This window comes from Pocillopora verrucosa, chromosome 3 (assembly GCF_036669915.1).
Source record: "Pocillopora verrucosa isolate sample1 chromosome 3, ASM3666991v2, whole genome shotgun sequence".
Classification (NCBI taxonomy): domain Eukaryota; kingdom Metazoa; phylum Cnidaria; class Anthozoa; order Scleractinia; family Pocilloporidae; genus Pocillopora; species Pocillopora verrucosa.
Window position 1 is genome coordinate 4,148,759 of NC_089314.1, and position 19,016 is coordinate 4,167,774.

The 19,016-nt window shown below is 38.3% G+C and overlaps 2 protein-coding genes, 1 long non-coding RNA gene and 1 pseudogene across 3 annotated transcripts; 3 read left to right on the plus strand and 1 right to left on the minus strand.

Annotated features, from left to right (window-relative positions):
- The first annotated feature begins 2,877 nt into the window (after window positions 1-2,877).
- Window positions 2,878-3,701, plus strand: LOC136279873 (uncharacterized). The gene is made up of 3 exons (XR_010717039.1): window positions 2,878-2,966; window positions 3,072-3,340; window positions 3,604-3,701. It is a non-coding gene; the product is annotated as an uncharacterized lncRNA (long non-coding RNA).
- A 1,397-nt stretch (window positions 3,702-5,098) lies between these two features.
- LOC131778491 (uncharacterized) lies at window positions 5,099-6,049 on the minus strand (annotated as a pseudogene).
- Window positions 6,050-6,892: 843 nt separating this feature from the next.
- Window positions 6,893-8,572, plus strand: LOC131796517 (C-reactive protein-like). Its single transcript, XM_066163059.1, has 3 exons — window positions 6,893-6,899; window positions 7,193-7,418; window positions 8,197-8,572. The coding sequence occupies exons 1-3, from the start codon at window positions 6,893-6,895 to the stop codon at window positions 8,570-8,572; spliced, it is 609 nt and encodes a 202-aa protein (XP_066019156.1).
- Window positions 8,573-15,840: 7,268 nt separating this feature from the next.
- Window positions 15,841-18,606, plus strand: LOC136279388 (C-reactive protein-like). The gene is made up of 3 exons (XM_066163061.1): window positions 15,841-15,902; window positions 16,149-16,247; window positions 18,231-18,606. Exons 1-3 carry the CDS (start codon window positions 15,841-15,843, stop codon window positions 18,604-18,606), a joined length of 537 nt encoding a protein of 178 aa, XP_066019158.1.
- The last annotated feature ends 410 nt before the right edge of the window (window positions 18,607-19,016 follow it).

A 19,016-nucleotide genomic window follows, 5' to 3' on the forward strand; every position in this document is an offset into this window, starting at 1 on the left:
GACATTACGAAATCATCATGAAAGTCATTTCTCTTTGAGCTAAAAGAATAAGATGGCCTTTTTTCTATTTATCTGTCACTTTTCTTACTCCGGTTGTATGGGCGAGTTGTGTGAAGACTTCAAAAGGTATCATCTTTCTTCCATTGCAGTGATACTCGCGTTTCCTTTTGCTTTATTTTCCTGATATCTACAACGTGTTTTTTTTTTAAAGTGTAAGCCAAAAACCTTTTAATTATTCATATTCATTTCTTTATCAAATACAGGACAAACACTTAACGTTCGATTTGTCTTCACCTATTTTCTTGTTCACAAAGGCTACTATTTGAACATTACACCCATTAATCAAGTTGATCACCAATCATCATTGGTATCACTGCAGTATTGTAGTAAATTCTTTTTCCTAATATGCGTTTTTGGCCAGGATGACTGAACATTCGCTTAGTTCTTTTTTTCCCTTTTTATGGACCTTAACTTCCTCTCGGTCAATAAGAAAAGGGAGAGAAAGAACGAAGCCAATATCCGGCCATCTTGATCGAACAAGCTTTGTCAATAAAGGATTTATTATTTAGCAAACGATTTCGCTTCATTTTAAAAGAATTACGAATTAAGAATGATATTGTTTTACCTCGAAGGTCGTGTTTGTAGCACAATAAACTCATGAGAGTCGTTTATGTTTTCTTTGTTTTGTCTGCCCCCTGCCAATCTTTGCGACTCCACCACCGGGTAGCCGATTCGAACTCAGGATTCGATTCATATTCTCCAAAGGAGCTGCCAGCGATATAACGCATGATTTCATGTATTGTATTTTGCTGTAGTCTTATCTCCTTCGATACGCGCTAAGTACGAATTAAGTAAGAGAAGTTTATTATTCTCCTACTATGGCGAAATAGAAATTATCTCGGAAGTAAAAATTCAATTTGACGGCACGATTTGACAAATTTTTACAGTGGCTAAGAACACGTTGAAAATTCATCAGATGAAACGTTATTACGACAAATTTAATAGACTTGATTTAGAGCTCTGTATATGAATATGAAAAAGGAGGGTCTTGAATAATCCAATATATTTAGTATTGTTTGCTTTTGTTTTGTTTTGTTTCAGGTTTACCTCAAAAAATCTCTACGATGATACTTAGCAACACCTGTGTCTCACCTAGGAAAACACTCAAGGAGTAACGAAACTCTATAAAGATGGTCAATTTACCGGACAGGTAACGAATAATACATGCCACTAAGAATTATGCACTTAAGGCGAGCGGCCTCCTGGTGCTTGGACAAGAGAAAGACTCTATTGGCGGAGGTTTTGATCGTACGCAAACTCTTTATAGCCGATTGGCAAGTGTCAGCATGTGGAATAAAGTTCTGTCCGAAAGCAACATTGCCGCTCAGTACACAAATGCAGTGTACCTCATGGTTCTGTTTTTAAAAATCAATCAAAAAATCAAAAATCATAAATCTTACTCGTGGCAATGTCACAGTTAAATGGCCGTGGACTGCATTGGTCAGTGATTAAAACTCTTGGAGAGCCTAAAATCATAACTCGCGTGATGTAAATTCCTAATATTAGTGAATGTACCATATGCATGGCACAGTACTAAAATACATATCAAAATATTAAATGATATTTCGTTCAAACGCTGCTTTTGACTAGTTCTTTGAAAACATTTCATTTATTTATTCACCTTTTTACTCAGTAAAATGCTTGCAGTAGTCTAGCAAATTCCAGAGTAAAATTACAAGAATCTGGAAATTCTGCTATTGACATCGTAATCTTAGAACTGGGGAATATGCTATAAATAGGGGCGAGGGGGGGGAGGGCTATGACATGGTTTGATGTATTGTATTAAAGGAAAGTTTAAAAATTGCTAAAAGAAATAAAAAAAAAACTCACCCAGCGCTGTCTGCAAGCAATAAAGCTAGATAAGCACAAAAAAATTAAATAAACAGACGCTCCATTATTTCCTGAAACTTTCCGTAACAGCAGAATTGGAACGAGCTGATTTCAATAGCTTAAACTCTTCTGTACCATTATTTATCTCCTGAATTTACAAACAAAAAGTAGAGCGCTCTAAAACCATAGCAACTGGGAAAAAGAAAGATAGAGAAACCCAGGGGCACCAGAAAACATTTACAGAGGAAGACAAACAAGAGCAAAACAGGAAACCAAACTCCCGAAAAAGAAAACAAAATAATAATTGATGACAAGCTATCGTGTCATTAACTGTTCAAGCAGATGTTTACAAAGCCCATGGAAAAGCTTAATGATGCGTGTCTGTGGCATTGCGAAATCGTTTATTACTATGAAAATCACTTATCTTCGAGCTTCAAGAGTAAGATGGCTATTTCCTATTTATCTGCCAATTTTCTTCTTTGTTTGTTTGTATCGGCGAGTTGTTTGCAGACTTCAAAGGTTATCACATTTCTTCCCTTGCAGGAAAGACCTGTTATGTTGGAGCACTTTTCGATTGAGCAAAGTGCCAAAGAATTCAGAGTAAAAACAGGTTAAGAGCTTCCCAAATAACAAAAACCCACCAATTGCTGTCTTCAAACAATAAAGCTAGATACCTACAATAAAAAAAAATGTAATAAACAGACTGAAACTTTCCGTGACAGCAGAATTAAAACGAGCTCAACTAGAGCTCTACTGGTCCATTAGTTTTCTCCTGAATTTACACATCAAAAGTTAGAGCGCTAATTGAATTGACAGCAACTAGAAAGAAAAATAAACCCAGGGGCGCTAGAAAACATTTGCAGAGGAAGACAAACAGGAGCAAATCAGGAGGCCAAACGCCTGAAAAAGAAAACAAATTAATAACAATAATAATAAATTAATAACTGATGACAAGATATCATGTCATTAACCGAAGCAGATGTTTGCAAAGCCCAAGAATAAGATGGCTTCTTTCTATTTATCTGCCAACTTTCTTGCTCTGGTTGTATCGGCGAGTTCTATGAAGACTTTTAAAGGTGTTCCTTTTTGCTTTATTTTCCTGATATCTACATCTTCTTTTAAAGAAAGTATAAGTCGAAACCATTTTAATTCGTCATATTCATTTCTTTACCAAAACACAGGACAAACGCCAAACGTTAAGTTTGTCTTCGCCAACTTCCGTGCTCACAAAGGCTACCATTTGAACGTTACAACTGTTGGTACAGAACTGGTCCAACGCTCCTCTGAGTGCGCGCTCAAGTGTCTGGAGAGCGATCCTTGTTTGTCCTTCAACCTTGCAGATTTGGATGATAACATTGACAATCTGCTATGTGAACTGCTTCCATCTGACCATTACATCCATTCAGACAAGTTCATCACCAACCATCTTTGGTATCACTACAGTGTTGCGGTAAAATTATTTTTCTTTTTCTACTTTATCCTATTATCACGTATTATTATTATTGTTATTTCATCCTGATAATAACTAAAATCGGTTGCAATCGTTTAAGAAAATTTTATTTGACTGTTCAACATTAATAAATCTCTCTATGGCTTTATCTTTACTTTTTTATTCCTCGCAAGCCAATTTTAAGTCGTTTTATCGATCCGTTATCGAAGTTTGTTTAACTGGATTTTATCAAGGGAGTAAGTAATTAATTTTCTCGGTTTTAGTCTCCTTGCTCGAAGCTGCCCTGTCAAAACAATGGAACTTGTGTACCTCTGTACCGGACAAACAGCTACAAGTGTCGCTGTACGAAAGCATACACAGGAAGCCACTGCGAAAACGGTAAAGGCTTTGGTTTCTAGAACAATATTTTCAAAAATATTTCTTGCCTTTCGTATCTGATTCCTACTGAGCCATCATTCATCGTCATTTTACTTCACACTGACCTGTTTTGACAAACATAAATTTTTTCCTATTATTATTAATTTTCTCCGCTGTTCTTCTATGTCAGTTGATAATGACTGCAGCTGTTCATCAGGACCAGAAGGAAAACAGAGATGCAAAATAGGTGAGTTAATATTCCACCTTCAAGTTAACGTAGCTTGAAACAGCTTTCCGAGACTCCTATACCGAATATATATAAAAAACCTTAAAAAAGCGACTTTCCCTTTGCGAAGCCAAAGGAAATTCACTCGTGTTCACAAAATGATTAAAGTCTGAAGTAATGGCGTTTCAAGGCAACTACAATTGATGTATCTATACATGAGGAAATCCCGTTACATGGTTTTTTAGATCGATCTCGTAATACGAAGCCAATATCCAGCCATCTTGACCGAACAAGCTTTTTTAATAAAGGATTTATCTTGTAGAGAACGATTTCTCTTTTTTTTGAAAGAATAAAGAATGAATTTTTGACCTCCAGAGCCGAAGAAGGAAGTCAGCTGCGTTTGTAGCACAATAAACCCACGTCAGTCGTTTATGCTTGATTTGTTTTGTTTGTGGTGGTCCTCGGGCGATTTTCGCGACTCCACCGCCGGCATTGTCTAAAATATTGCTAACTCTGTTAGTCCGCTCGGGTAGCTAATGCGAACGATGGATTCGCTTCATATCGTCCACTGCCGCTGCCAGCGATATAACGCATGATTTCATGTGTTGTATTTTACTGTAGTTTTATCTACTTCGTTACGCGCTTAAAGCAAATTAAGTAAGAGAAGTTTGTTGTTATCCTACTATGGCGAAATAGAAATTATCTCAGAAGTGAAAATATATTCAATTTGACGGCATGTTTTGAAAATTTTTTAAAATGACTGAGAACACGATGAAAACTCGTCAGATGAAACGCTATTACGACAAATTCAATAAACTTGATTTAGAGCTCAGACAATTTGCGTCACGCCAAATCCCCGATTGCAGAACGTCTACAAGAAATAAAATAAAACAAAATAAAAGTAAGCAAAAAACAAAAGGTAGACTACCATAAAAAAGGAGATACATAATACAAACAGAAAATCAGATGCCACAAAAACCATCAAACTGCCCAAGAGATACTGCCAAATCAGGCAAAACACAATAAAATAGCAAACGCGGAGTAAAAACAAAACAAAACGACACTGCCAAATCAGGCAAAACACAACGAGGGTAGACTAAAAGATCAGCAATGACAAGGTGAGGATTAGAGCTGAAAGAAAAGAGACGTGCATGGTAAACGAGGATGAAAAAAGCTCACCTAAAATCTACCCGCAACGCTAACATTCTGAATCTCGGGCAACCACTGAAAACCGAGGGACGCGCCTTGTAAATTTGCCTCTGGCCGGGACCTTCCAACAAGAGGTCTTCTATGCAAGGAAGCTCAAACACTCCCTTAACAAAAGACTTGAACTGAGAAGAGCTGTCATGCAAAAAGGGCCAAAAATAGGCCGAAGGCCACTATGGGACGATCAAAGTGCCGAAGCCAGAGCACGACGAGAGAGCTCTAACAGAAGGGACGATGGCACTTACAGAAGGGCAGACCCAATTGTTCTCGTCTCGCCGATCCTGGGCCAAGGCGTCAACGCCGCAGCAGCCGGGGGAGGCGAATTTAGAATTGTAATGCGACGCAAACCGATCGATTGTGTGAGGGCCCCATTGGCGTCAATCACTCGAAATACAGAAGGGTTGACGGACCAGTCATCTTTGTCAACAAATCTGCTGAGAAGATCTGCCCTTTCATTAAGCGACCTCGGGATCCATTGCGCTTCCAGAACGATGCTGTTAACAAAACAGAGATTAAAAATGTCCATAGCCAGAGCCTGGAGATTAATTTTGGAGCTCCCGATAGCAACAATTCTGGCGGCGCCCTAATTATCAGTAAAGATTTTAACTCTCTTGTGTTTCAATCGAGCAACGTAGGAAAGCAACACGAAATAAATAGCTTTCAGTTCGCGGAACTTTGGCCAATATCTTCGGGTTCCCACATGCCGCTGATAACGGTGCCGTCTAGAGAAGCTGAAAAACCTCCGAAAGCTACTAATCACTTGTGTCGGAAAACATTACGGTGTGGGTCGCTGATGGTGGCTTTATAGAATAACCGTTGAGGCAATCGATGTTGCAGTACCAAACGTACCGCAGATATTTTGATACTCTGTTCAACCACCTTCTCATCAATGAAGCTGGTGGACGGACACTCGAAAACATTTACGGCTGTGGCAGGTTGAAGGCAAAACTCAGAAAAAAAAGTCACTCATGCAAACGTGTCATCTTTTAGAAAAAGTTCGGATATAACGCGCGATGTCATTGGTAGAAAGAGCGTGCTCTATCAGAGTACAAAACATGGAGCTGAGCTAAAGCTGCCACGCCAATTTCTTCTATGCTCGACCATTTTCCGGACTTCCCTTAGCCTTTTTTTTCTCGTGAATTGAAAATGAATTTTCGGAACAAGCGTGCCGATAAGTAGCAATAGAATAGTCAAAAAAGGTCTGTATAAATATGCCAAGCGCTGTGATTAACGTTATTATAACGCGAAAATCCTCAAAGAGGAAACGAAGTGAACTGTCCGACTTTTGAAGGTTTTCACGTAAGCTTAGGTACGGTAATAAATATCAAACACATCTAACACACGTATATAGTTTCGTGTTCACAAAGTTTCAATAGCTTCGTCTTCGAAGAAGTGGGGAGAAACACTCCTCTACGTCTCGTGTATCTCCTTACACTTCTTTCCTGCTCTAGCCACTTCCTCCGTGCTTCACAACAGAATGGAGCACAGTCAAGGCCTTTCTATTTGTTAATTAGTATAGCTATCGGGTAATTACAGAGATGTGTAACTTACTCCCAAACACTCTTTATAGCGAATGAGGTAAAAAAGTGGTGGTTTAGTGACGAAGGCAAAAAATAGACACAAACGCGCGCGCTCGCACACACGCACACACTTGGCTGCACCCAAACACAAAAGAGGTGAATGGGCTAAGAGACGCGTCCTACATTCTATTCACTAGTGAATGATAACTTCGTGTTTTGACTTCTTTACCCTATGCAATAACCATGACGCGTAAACGACGATCTTCATATTCTACATTGTTAATTACATTATGGCCTCAGATAGTTGATGAGAGCGCACCCGAACCAGCTACCTTGCAAAGAAACTGGGGGATTGAGTCTGACAAGACGGGATTGAGTCTTATTCTATGTTGCCTACAATTGAATACTGTGTGGCATTCTTGAAGAACGCTAGAACATTTATACAAATAGTGTATACTTCTAAATAGGAAAATTTTATTAAAGAAAGCGCAGTTGCTCAAAAAACTGACTAAAAATTTTTGCAATTCATTTCCTCTGTTGTAGAGTACCTTATGGTGTTTCCGGAGCTGCGTTCTACAGAAAATTACGCCATGAAGAATCCAGCCATAACTTCAGATCTCAGCCAGTTGTCGTTGTGTTTTTTTATCAAACTTGTTCAAGACCAAGGGCTTCAGAATGTCGTCAGCTATGCCAGTGAACATGACAACGACATGATTTTCGAAATTTATCCAACATTAGGAGTATTTACTGTTGGCAACAAAAAAATCCAGTAATGCTGCGTATATTTTTTAGTAGTCAGTTGAAGAATTATTATTCTTATTCGAGCCACAATAAGTTATTATACAGGAAATGCTACGATCGACTTCTTCCTAACTCGGAGAGAGAAAGTTAAACACACCAACAAACGGAAAGCGTTAAGCTTCTTTCTCTTTTCTTATCATGATTTAAATACCAAATATGTTAATCTTTGACCGAAACAAATCTAGACGTATTTTCCTGTTGCATTGCAAATAACTATTCGGGTCCTTTTTTAAATAGGGCTCAAGAGTCGTCTTTAAAGTGACGAGGACTTGCTTATTACGGTTTTAGCCATAAAAGGATGAGGTTTCTTAACCGACTCGGCTTTCAAAATAGTAGCTCAGATGATAATTAAACATTTTATAAGTAGAGAAAGATGTTTTTCATCTTGCCACGAGCGTAGGACAAAGAAAAAAATTCTGAGTTCCCTTGAGGAATCGAACCTCAGACCTTCGGATTTCGCGTGCTGAGCCACAGAGATTCTACAGTGAGTGAGGTCTCTATTTTATAAGCTTGAATGTATGAATGATTTAGTCATTGATAAACGATTGATTGACTGAATGACAAGCCACTTACATATTCCTATAAACTGACTGACTACGGACTAACAGACTGAATAACTCTCTTCACCGACTTAGTGACAATGAAAAAGGAGGGTCTTAAATGATCAAATATATTTAATATTGTATGCTTTTTGTTTTGTTTTTTGTTTTGTTTTGTTTCGTTTATTGTTTTGTTTTTCTTTTCAGTTTTACCTCGACAAATCTCTACGATGATACCTGGCAACACCTGTGTCTCACCTGGGAAAACACTCAAGGAGTAACGAAACTCTATAAAGATGGCCAATTTACCGGACAGGTAACAAATAATGCCACTAAGAATTACGTACTTAAGGCTGGCGGCTTCCTGGTGCTTGGACAAGAGCAAGACTCTATTGGCGGAGGCTTTGATCGTAAGCAAACCTTTCATGGCCGATTGGCAAGTGTCAACATCTGGGATAAAGTTCTGTCCGAAGGCGACATTGCCGCTCAGTACACAAATTGCAGCATACCTCATGGTTCTGTTATTAACTGGTCTGTATTCAAAAATCTTACTCATGGCAATGTTACAGTTGAAGAGCCGTGAACTACATTGGTCAGTGATCAAAACTCTTGTAGAGCCTAAAATCATAAATCGCGTGATGTGAATTCCTATTATTAGTGAATATACCATATGCATGGCATAGTACTAAAATAGATACCAAAGCTGTTAGTTAGCCAGTTATTTGGAAAATATTTCATTCATTTATTTATTCACCTATTTCCTCAGCTTTTTGATAAAATAGGATAAAATAAGAGGTAAATTTTAGGTGACCGGTGTTTGCCATAAAGTTAACATAGCTCATGGCAATGTTGCATTTGAAGAGCCGTGAACTGCATTGGTCAGTGATCAAAACTCTTGCAGAGCCTAAAATCATAACTCGCGTGATGTAAATTCCTAATATTAGTGAATGTACCATATGCATGCCTTAGTACTAAAATAGATACAAAAATATGAGTAGATATTTCGTTGAAACGCTTCTTTTGGCCAGTTATTTGGAAAACACGTCATTTATTTACTCACCTATTTACTCAGTTGTTTGATGAAACATATTGAAATAAGATGTTAACTTTTAAGTGACCGGCGTCTGCCATAAAGTTAAGACAATTACTTGTTTGATTGTAAGCAGTCTTAACAACGTAAAACTTTTCTTCTCTGTTCTAATTCATTCTTGACACTTGAGAAGAAGTTTCGAGGGCCTTTCGAGATCTTTCAAGATCCCAAAGAAATTTCAGACATTGAGAGGCTGACAAGACGAGCGCTAATACTTTGAATGTGCGCCTATGAAAGCCTTTTAGAATGATAATCGCATATGCCCTGTCGCATATTATAAGTTGCGATTATGAGAAAAGCCTGCATGTCCTTAATAAGCCACCGTGTTCTACCGCTTTTGCAACCTCCTAAAATATTTAGGGTGTTTCTGTACAGTTTTCTTGGAGTCCATATTACTTGACATCGAAAAACATCGCATGTCCCATAAGGGCCACAATAGAAGAAAGATATAGGTAGGTTCTTTACAAATCTGATGTATGCTTGCAGTAGTCTAGAAAATTCCAGAATAAAAGTTACAGAATCTGGAAATTCTGCTATTGACATCGTAATTTTAGAACTAGGGTATGTGCTACAGACGGATGGGGGTGGGGGAGGGCTATGACAAGGTTTGATGTATTAAACTGTTAGAGCGGAAGTTTAGCTGTTGGCTGGCCTACATTTGTAATGTTGGCTGTTATGCAGACCCCCTCCCCCCTCCCCCCCTCCGGCTCCCCTCCTCCGTGGTGGACCTTGCATTACATCTCTCCTGTATTATGTTTCTTGAAAACTACATTATCCAAGCCCGAGATGAAGAATCTTTTCATGTATGTTTTCGATGCAAATCCTCAGACTCAAGATAGAGCACTTTTCGATTCAGTATAGCAAAAGCGTGAAAAACAAACCTGTAAAAGGAAAGACCAAAAATTGCCAAAAGAATTCAGAGTAAAATTAGGCTGCGGGCTTCCCAAATAACAAAACCCACCAAGAGCTGTCTTCAACCAGTAAGGCTGGATAAATACAATAAAAAAGAAACTTAAAAAAACATACGCTCCATTATTTTCTGAAACTTTCCGTGGCAGCAGAATTAAAACGAGCCGAACTGGAGCTCTTCCCTTCCATTATTTATCTCTTGAATTCACACATCAAAAACTAGAGCGCTCCAAAATAATTAACAGCGACTAGGACTGAAAAAAAAAATAAATCCAGGGGCACTAGAAAACATATACAAAGGAAGACAAACAGGAGTAAATCAGGACGCCAAACCCCCCGAAAAAGGAAAACGAAATAATCATTGATGGCAAGATATGACTTTAACAGAAGCAGATATCTGCAAAGCCCATGTAAAAGCTTAGTGTTGCATGTCTGTGGCATTACGAAATCGTGTATCACCATGAAAGTCATTTCTCTTTGAGCTAAAAGAATAAGATGGCCTTTTTTCTATTTATCTGTCACTTTTCTTACTCCGGTTGTATGGGTGAGTTGTGTGAAGACTTCAAAAGGTATCATCTCTCTTCCATTGCAGTGATACTCGCCTTCCCGTTTGCTTTATTTTCCTGATATCTACCAAGTATTCTTTTAAAAGTGTAACCCAAATATCATTTTCATTGATCATATTCATTTCTTTATCAAATACAGGACAAACACTTAACGTTCGATTTGTCTTCACCTATTTTCTTGCTCACAAAGGCTACTATTTGAACATTACACCCATTAATCAAGTTAATCACCAATCATCATTGGTATCACTGCAGTATTGTAGTAAATTCTTTTTCCTAATACGCGTTTTTGGCCAGGATGACTGAACATTCGCTTAGTTCTTTTTTTCCCTTTTTATGGACCTTAACTTCCTCTCGGTCAATAAGGAAAGGGAGAGAAAGAACGAAACCAATATCCGGCCATCTTGATCGAACAAGCTTTGTCAATAAAGGATTTATTATTTAGCAAACGATTTCGCTTCATTTTAAAAGAATTACGAATTAAGAATGATATTGTTTTACCTCGAAGGTCGTGTTTGTAGCACAATAAACTCATGAGAGTCGTTTATGTTTTCTTTGTTTTGTCTGTCCCCTGCCAATCTTTGCGACTCCACCGCCGGGTAGCCGATTCGAACTCAGGATTCGATTCATATTCTCCAAAGGAGCTGCCAGCGATATAACGCATGATTTCATGTATTGTATTTTGCTGTAGTCTTATCTCCTTCGATACGCGCTAAGTACGAATTAAGTAAGAGAAGAACGTTATTCTCCTACCATGGCGAAATAGAAATTATCTCGGAAGTGAAAATTCAATTTGACGGGACGACTTGAAAATTTTTTACAGTGGCTAAGAACACGTTGAAAATTCGTCAGATGAAACGTTCTTACGACAAATTCAATAAAATTGATTTAGAGCTCTGTATATGAATATGAAAGAGGAGGGTCTTGAATAATCCAATATATTTAGTATTGTTTGCTTTTTGTTTTGTTTTGTTTCAGGTTTACCTCAAAAAATCTCTACGATGATACCTGGAAACACGTGTGTCTCACCTGGGAAAACACTCAAGGAGAAACGAAACTCTATAGAGATGGCCAATTTACCGGACAGCTAACGAATAATACATGCCACCAAGAATTATGCACTTAAAGCTAGCGGCTTCCTGGGGCTTGGACAAGGGCAAGACTCTATTGGCGGAGATTTTGATCGTCCGCAAACTCTTTATAGCCGATTGGCAAGTGTCAGCATGTGGAATAAAGTTCTTTCCGAAAGCGACATTGCCGCTCAGTACACAAATGCAACGTACCTCGTGGTTATGTTTTTAAAAAATCAATCAAAAAATCAAAAACCTTAATCGTGGCAATGTCACAGTTAAATGACCGTGGACTGCATTGGTCAGTGATCAAAACTCTTGGAGAGCCTAAAATCATAACTCGCGTGATGTAAATACCTAATATTAGTGAATGTACCATATGCATGGCATAGTACTAAAATAGATACCAAAATATGAAATGATATTTCGTTCAAACGCTGCTTATGACCAGTTCTTTAAAATCATTTCATTTATTTATTCACCTATTTACTCAGTAAAATGTTTGCAGTAGTCTAGCAAATTCCAGAGTAAAATTTACAGAATCTGGAAATTCTGCCGTTGACATCCTAATTTTAGAACCGGGGAATGTGCTATAAATGGGGACGAGGAGGGAGGGCTATGACATGGTTTGATGTATTGTATTAAAGGAAAGTTAAAAAATTGCTAAAAGAAATAAAAAAAAAAACACCCAGCGCTGTCTGCAAGCAATAAAGCTAGATAAGTACAAAAAAAAAATTAAATAAATAGACGCTCCATTATTTCCTGAAACTTTCCGTAACAGCAGAATTGGAACGAGCTGATTTCAATAACTGAAACTCTTCTGTACCATTATTTATCTCCTGAATTTACAAACAAAAGGTAGAGCGCTCTAAAACCATAGCAACTGGGAAAAAGAAAGATAACGAAACCAAGGGGCGCTAGAAAACATTTACAGAGGAAGACAAACAAGAGCAAAACAGGAAACCAAACCCCCTAAAAAGAAAAACAAAATAATAATTGATAACAAGATATCGTGTCATTAACTGTTAAAGCAGATGTTTGCAAAGCCCATGGAAAAGCTTAATGTTGCGTGTTCGTGGCATTGCGAAATTGATTATCACCATGAAGATCACTCGTCTTTGAGCTTCAAGAATAAGATGGCAGAATTAAAACGAGCTGAACTGGAGCTCTACTGGTCCATTATTTCTCTCCTGAATTTACAAATCAAAAGCTAGAGCGCTAATTGAATTAACAGCAACTAGAAAGAAAAATAAAGAAACCCAGGGGCGCTAGAAAACATTTCCAGAGGAAGACAAACAGGAGCAAATCAGGAGGCCAAACGCCTGAAAAAGAAAACAAATTAATAACTGATGACAAGATATCATGTCATTAACCGAAGCAGATGTTTGCAAAGCCCATGTAAAAGCTTAATGTTGCGTGTCTGTGGCATTACGTAATCGTGTACCAACATGAAGGTCATTTCTCTTTGAGCTACAAGAATAAGATGGCTTCTTTCTATTTATCTGCCAACTTTCTTGCTCTGGTTGTATCGGCGAGTTCTATGAAGCCTTTTTTAAGGTGTTCCTTTTTGCTTTATTTTCCTGATATCTACATCTTCTTTTAAAGAAAGTATAAGTCGAAACCATTTTAATTCGTCATATTCATTTCTTTATCAAAACACAGGACAAACGCCAAACGTTAAGTTTGTCTTCGCCAACTTCCGTGCTCACAAAGGCTACCATTTGAACGTTACAACTGTTGGTACAGAACTGGTCCAACGCTCCTCTGAGTGCGCGCTCAAGTGTCTGGAGAGCGATCCTTGTTTGTCCTTCAACCTTGCAGATTTGGATGATAACATTGACAATCTGCTATGTGAACTGCTTCCATCTGACCATTACATCCATTCAGACAAGTTCATCACCAACCATCTTTGGTATCACTACAGTGTTGCGGTAAAATTATTTTTCTTTTTCTACTTTATCCTATTATCACGTATTATTATTATTATTATTGTTATTTCATCCTGATAATAACTAAAATCGGTTGCAATCGTTTGAGAAAATTTTATTTGACTGTTCAACATTAATAAATCTCTCTATGGCTTTATCTTTACTTTTTTATTCGTCGCAAGCCATTTTTAAGTCGTTTTATCGATCCGTTATCGAAGTTTGTTTAACTGGATTTTATCAAGGGAGTAAGTAATTAATTTTCTCGGTTTTAGTCTCCTTGCTCGAAGTTGCCCTGTCAAAACAATGGAACTTGTGTACCTCTGTACCGGACAAACAGTTACAAGTGTCGCTGTACGAAAGCATACACAGGAAGCCACTGCGAAAAAGGTAAAGTTCTGTTTTCTAAAATAATAATTCCAAAATTTTTTCGCGCGCGTGCTTGTCGTATCTGGTTCCCACTGAGCCATCATCCGTCGTCATTTTACTTCACACTGACTTGTTTTTGCAAACAGAAGTTTTCCCATTTTAATTCTTTTTACATCAGTTGATAATGACTGCAGCTGTTCATCAGGACCAGAAGGAAAACAGAGATGCAAAATAGGTCAGTTAGTACTCCACCTTGAATTAAGATAGCTTGAAACAGTTCTCCGACACACCTATACCGAAAGCGCTAGGAAAGCGACTTTCCCTTTACGAAGTCCAACGAAGTTCACACCTGTTCACAATATGTTTAAAGTTTGAAGTAATGGGTGTTTCAAGGCAACCACAATTGATATGCTAATACATGGGGAAATCCCGTTACACAGCTTTTTGTGTCGATCTCGTAAAATCTTCCATAGACTTAAGAAGTTATCTTTTTGAGCTAGACCTCGCTGTTGAGTGAATCTCATCACATTAAATTCAGCCGTTTAAAAATCATGACTCCGTCGAATTAACCCTTTACAATAAAAGCAAGCTCCAAATCAAGTTTTACTTAATATATCACAATAATCTTACATCTCACAAATTTTCAATGGGATCGGAGCTATTGTGTTAAATTTAAACCATTTCCTCGTATCGACAAGAAACCACAAACTAGCCAATTAGGAGTACTTTTTTCATCATTACATCTCTTGTTCACTAATTTACATAGTTTTGTTCTGTTTTGTTTCGGAAATGGTTCTATAAAATTTGTCCTAATTTTGCTTTCTCGAAATACAGACGTGTCCATTACATCCGAATCAAGAATGACTTTTCAACTTCGAGAGCCGAGAACGAAGGCCAACTGTGTTTGTAGCACAATAAACCCACGACAGTCGTTTATGTTTTCTTTGTTTTGTCTGTCCTCTAACGATTTTTGCGACTCCACCGCCGGCAATTTCCAATAATTGCAAACTCTGTCAGTTCGCTCGGGTAGTCAATTCGGACACAGGATTCGCTTCATATTGACCACGGGCGCTGCCAGCGATATAACACATGATTTCATGTATTGTATTTTACTGTAGTTTTATCTCCTTCGTTAGGCGCTTAGTGCGAATTAAGTAACAGAAGTTTGTTATTATCCTACTATGGTGAAATAGAAATTATCTCGGAAGTGAAAATTCGATTTGACGGCATGGTTTGAAAAATTTTTACAATGGCTTAGAACACGTTAAAAATTCGTCACGTTACTGCGACAAATTAAATGAACTTGATTTAGAGCTCGGTATATGAATAATTTCGCGTAGAAGCTGAAAAATTAAGAGTCATTTTAGAAGGGCTTGATTTAATTTCTTGATATATTTTCTCAAATGCGATCATGTGGCCCAAAAAAGCATTTTCCTGAGCTTGAGGAAAAAAATCTATCGAAGATCAACCTAAAAACCTCTTTCACGGTATTTCCCCATAACATACGCATGTCAATAATGATTGCCATGACACCCGCTACTTTAAACTTTAAACCGTTGGTGAACACATGTGTGAAATTCGTTCGACTGCGAAAAGGGAAATTCTGTTTTGAGCGCTATGAATGCAGTCGGTAGGTGTCTAGGAAAACCGTATATAGACCTTCCACTCGGATGAAACTGAATTTACCTATGCTGACAGAGCCAGCACGGCAGTCATAAGCCGTGCATGCGCAAGGGATCAGTTTTTGCCGGGTGCGAGTCAATTTCCCACGCAAAGGCCAAAAGGAACACATAAAATACAATCGCTGACGCGCACAATATGCGGAAAAGCTTAGTGAAACTGCCATAGAAATCTATAGAAAGATACAAAAGTGGGGAAGAGAGAAACTCAAGACTTTTTCGAACACAAAAAATTATCTAATCATGGGAAAGGGGGAAGTTTCTAAAGAGACTGTGGAGCTGCGTCGCTGGGAGAGTACAACAGGGTAATTTGGTATTATCCACTGAGTTGATAACGTAAACTGGCCGACCGATAAGAGTTTCAAAGCTGACGTAGGAGCGTTGGCCCTTCGTCAGAGGGGAGGGCTAAACTCTTAAAAGTGGCCAATTTTTACCTCACTTAATCATGAGTTTCCAGTTAATTCACTATTTTGATTTGAGCTTTATCAAAACACGTTATACATTTAAACTTACAATTTTGTTTGGTGGTTTTTTGTCAATTTGTCTGCCAGACAAACTGATTCTGACAACTTGAGAGAACGTTACCCGACCAATACAACAGTCGCACTTGCGCAGACGTTTGGCCGCTGTGTTGACGGAGCCCCTCTCTGGTAAAGTACAGGCAAAAATCCCGTTTTCATTTCTCCAAGCTACGTCTGAGAGGACGAATACTACCAAAATCGGATTGACTTTCGCGTGAACGGTGTTTGGTAACAAATTTTCGGTATTTCAACTTATTTTAATTTACAAACTCCGTTCAACTACCTTCTCAGCAGTAAAGCTGGTGGAAAGACACTCGAGAACATTAACGGCGGTGGCAGGTTGAAAGCAAAACTCAGACAAAACAGCCAGCCTTGCAAACGTATCATTTTTAGAAAAAAAACTTCATATATAACACGCGTTGTCATTGGTAAAAAGAACGTGCTCTATCAGAGTACAAAACACGGAGATGAGCAAAGCTCTCGCGCCATCTCCCAATTTTTATTATGCCCGACCATATTCCGGACTTCACTCTTGCTTTTTTTTGTTAATTGGAAGGGAAATTTCGGAACAAGCCAGCCGGTAAGTGGCAACAGAAGAGCCAGATAAAGGTTTGTAAACATGCCAAGTGCCGTAATTGACGTTATTATAACGTGAGACGAAAATCCTGGAAGCGGAACGAAATAAATTGTCCGAGTTTTGAAGGTTTTCACGTAAACTTACGTACGATAATAAATATTAATCACAACTAACACTCGTACAGTATAAATAGTTTCGTATTCACAAAGTTTCTGTAGTTTCGTCCTTATAGAAGTGGGGAGAAACATTCGACTAAGTCTTGTGTTTCTAGCCGCCTCCTGCGTGCTTTACAACAGAACAGAGCGCTAGCACAGTGAAAGCTTCTCCATTTGTTAATTCATTTGGTACAACTATCAGATGATTATAGGGATGTGTAGCTTGCTCACAAACACTATAAAGTCGAGGTGTAGTAACGAAGGTAAAACTCGACACAAACGCGCGCGCGTACACACACGCACACACACACCCAAACACAAAAGAGGTGAATGGGCTAAGAGACGCGTCCGACATTCTATTCACTAGTAACTTCGTGTTTTGACTTCTTCACCCTATGCAATAACCATGGCATCTATGCGACGATCTTCATATTTTACATTGTTAATAATTAATTACATTATGGCCTTAGATAGTTGATGAGAGCGCAGCGAGAACCAGCTACCAACTAAGTCAGTTGAATAATTTCTTACTCGAACCACAATAAGTTATTATACAGAAAATGGTACGATCGACTTCTTCCTAACGCTTGGAGAGAGAAAGTTACAAGCAAACGGAAAGCGTTAAGCTTCTTTCTCTTTTCTTGTCATGACTTAAATACCAAATATGTTAATCTTTGACCAAAACAAATCTAGACGCATTTCCTTGCGCTCTCCAAATAACTATTCGGGTCCTTTTTTTTTGTAATGGGATTTAGATCACTATGCTCAATGGGGCTCAAGAGTCGTCTTTCAAGTGACGAGGACTCGCTTTTTCACGGTTCTACCCCTAAAAGGATGGGGTTTCTTGACCGACTCGGCTTTCAAAATAGTAGCTCAGATGATACTTTGATTTAAACATCTTATAAGAGAGAAAGATCCTTTTCGTCTTGTCGCGAGCGTGGGACAAAGAAAAAAATTCTAAGTTCCCATAAGGAATCGAACCTCAGACCTTCGGATTCCGCGCTCTGAGCCACAGAGATTCTACAGTGAGTGAGGTCTCTATTTTATGAGTAATTGCATGAATAAGAAATTGACTGAATGAATGAAAACACTGAGCAAATCGAAGCTTGAATGTATGAACGATTAAGTCATTGATAAACGATTGATTGACTGACTGACTGACTGACAGGCCACTTACATATTACTATAAACTGACTGACTACGGATTCACAGACTGAATAACTCTCTTGACTGACTTGGCGACAATGAGAAAGGGGGGTCTTGAATGATCAAATATATTTAATATTGTTTGCTTTTTGTTTTGTCCTGTTTTTTTTTTTTTGTTTTGTTTTTTTGTTCGTTTGTTTTGTTTATTGTTTTGTTTTGTTTTGTTTTTTTCAGTTTTACCTCGACAAATCTCTACGATGATACCTGGCAACACCTGTGTCTAACCTGGGAAAACACTCAAGGGGTAGCGAAACTCTATAAAGATGGTCAATTTACAGAACAGGTAACGAATATTGCCTCCAAGAATTACGCACTTAAGGCTGGCGGCTTCCTGGTGCTTGGACAAGAGCAAGACTCTATTGACGGAGGCTTTGATCGTAACCAAACTCTTCATGGCCGATTGGCAAGTGTCAACATGTGGGATAAAGTTCTGCCCGAAAGCGACATTACCGCTCAGTACACAAATTGCAGCGTACCTTATGGTTCTGTTATTAACTGGTTTGTATTCAAAAATGTTACTCGTGGCAATGTTGCAGTTGAAGAGCCGTGAACTACATTGGTCAGTGATCAAAACTCTCGCACAGCCTAAAATCATAACTCGTGTAAATTCCTAACATTAGTGAATGTACCGTATGCATGGCATAGTACTAAAATAGGTACCAAAACTGTTAGTAAGCCAGTTATTTAGAAAATATTTCATTCCTTTATTTATTTACCTAGCTATTTACCTAGTTTTTTTATAAAATGACCGGTGATTGCCAAAAAGTTGACACAGCTCATGGCAATGTTGCAGTTGAAGAGCCGTGAACTACATTGGTCAGTAATCAACTCTTACAAAGCCTAAAATCATAACTCGTGTGATGTAAATTCCTAATATTAGTGAATGCACCATACACACGGCATAGCACTAAAACAGATACCAAAATATGAAAAGATATTTCGTTGAAACGTTCCTTTTGG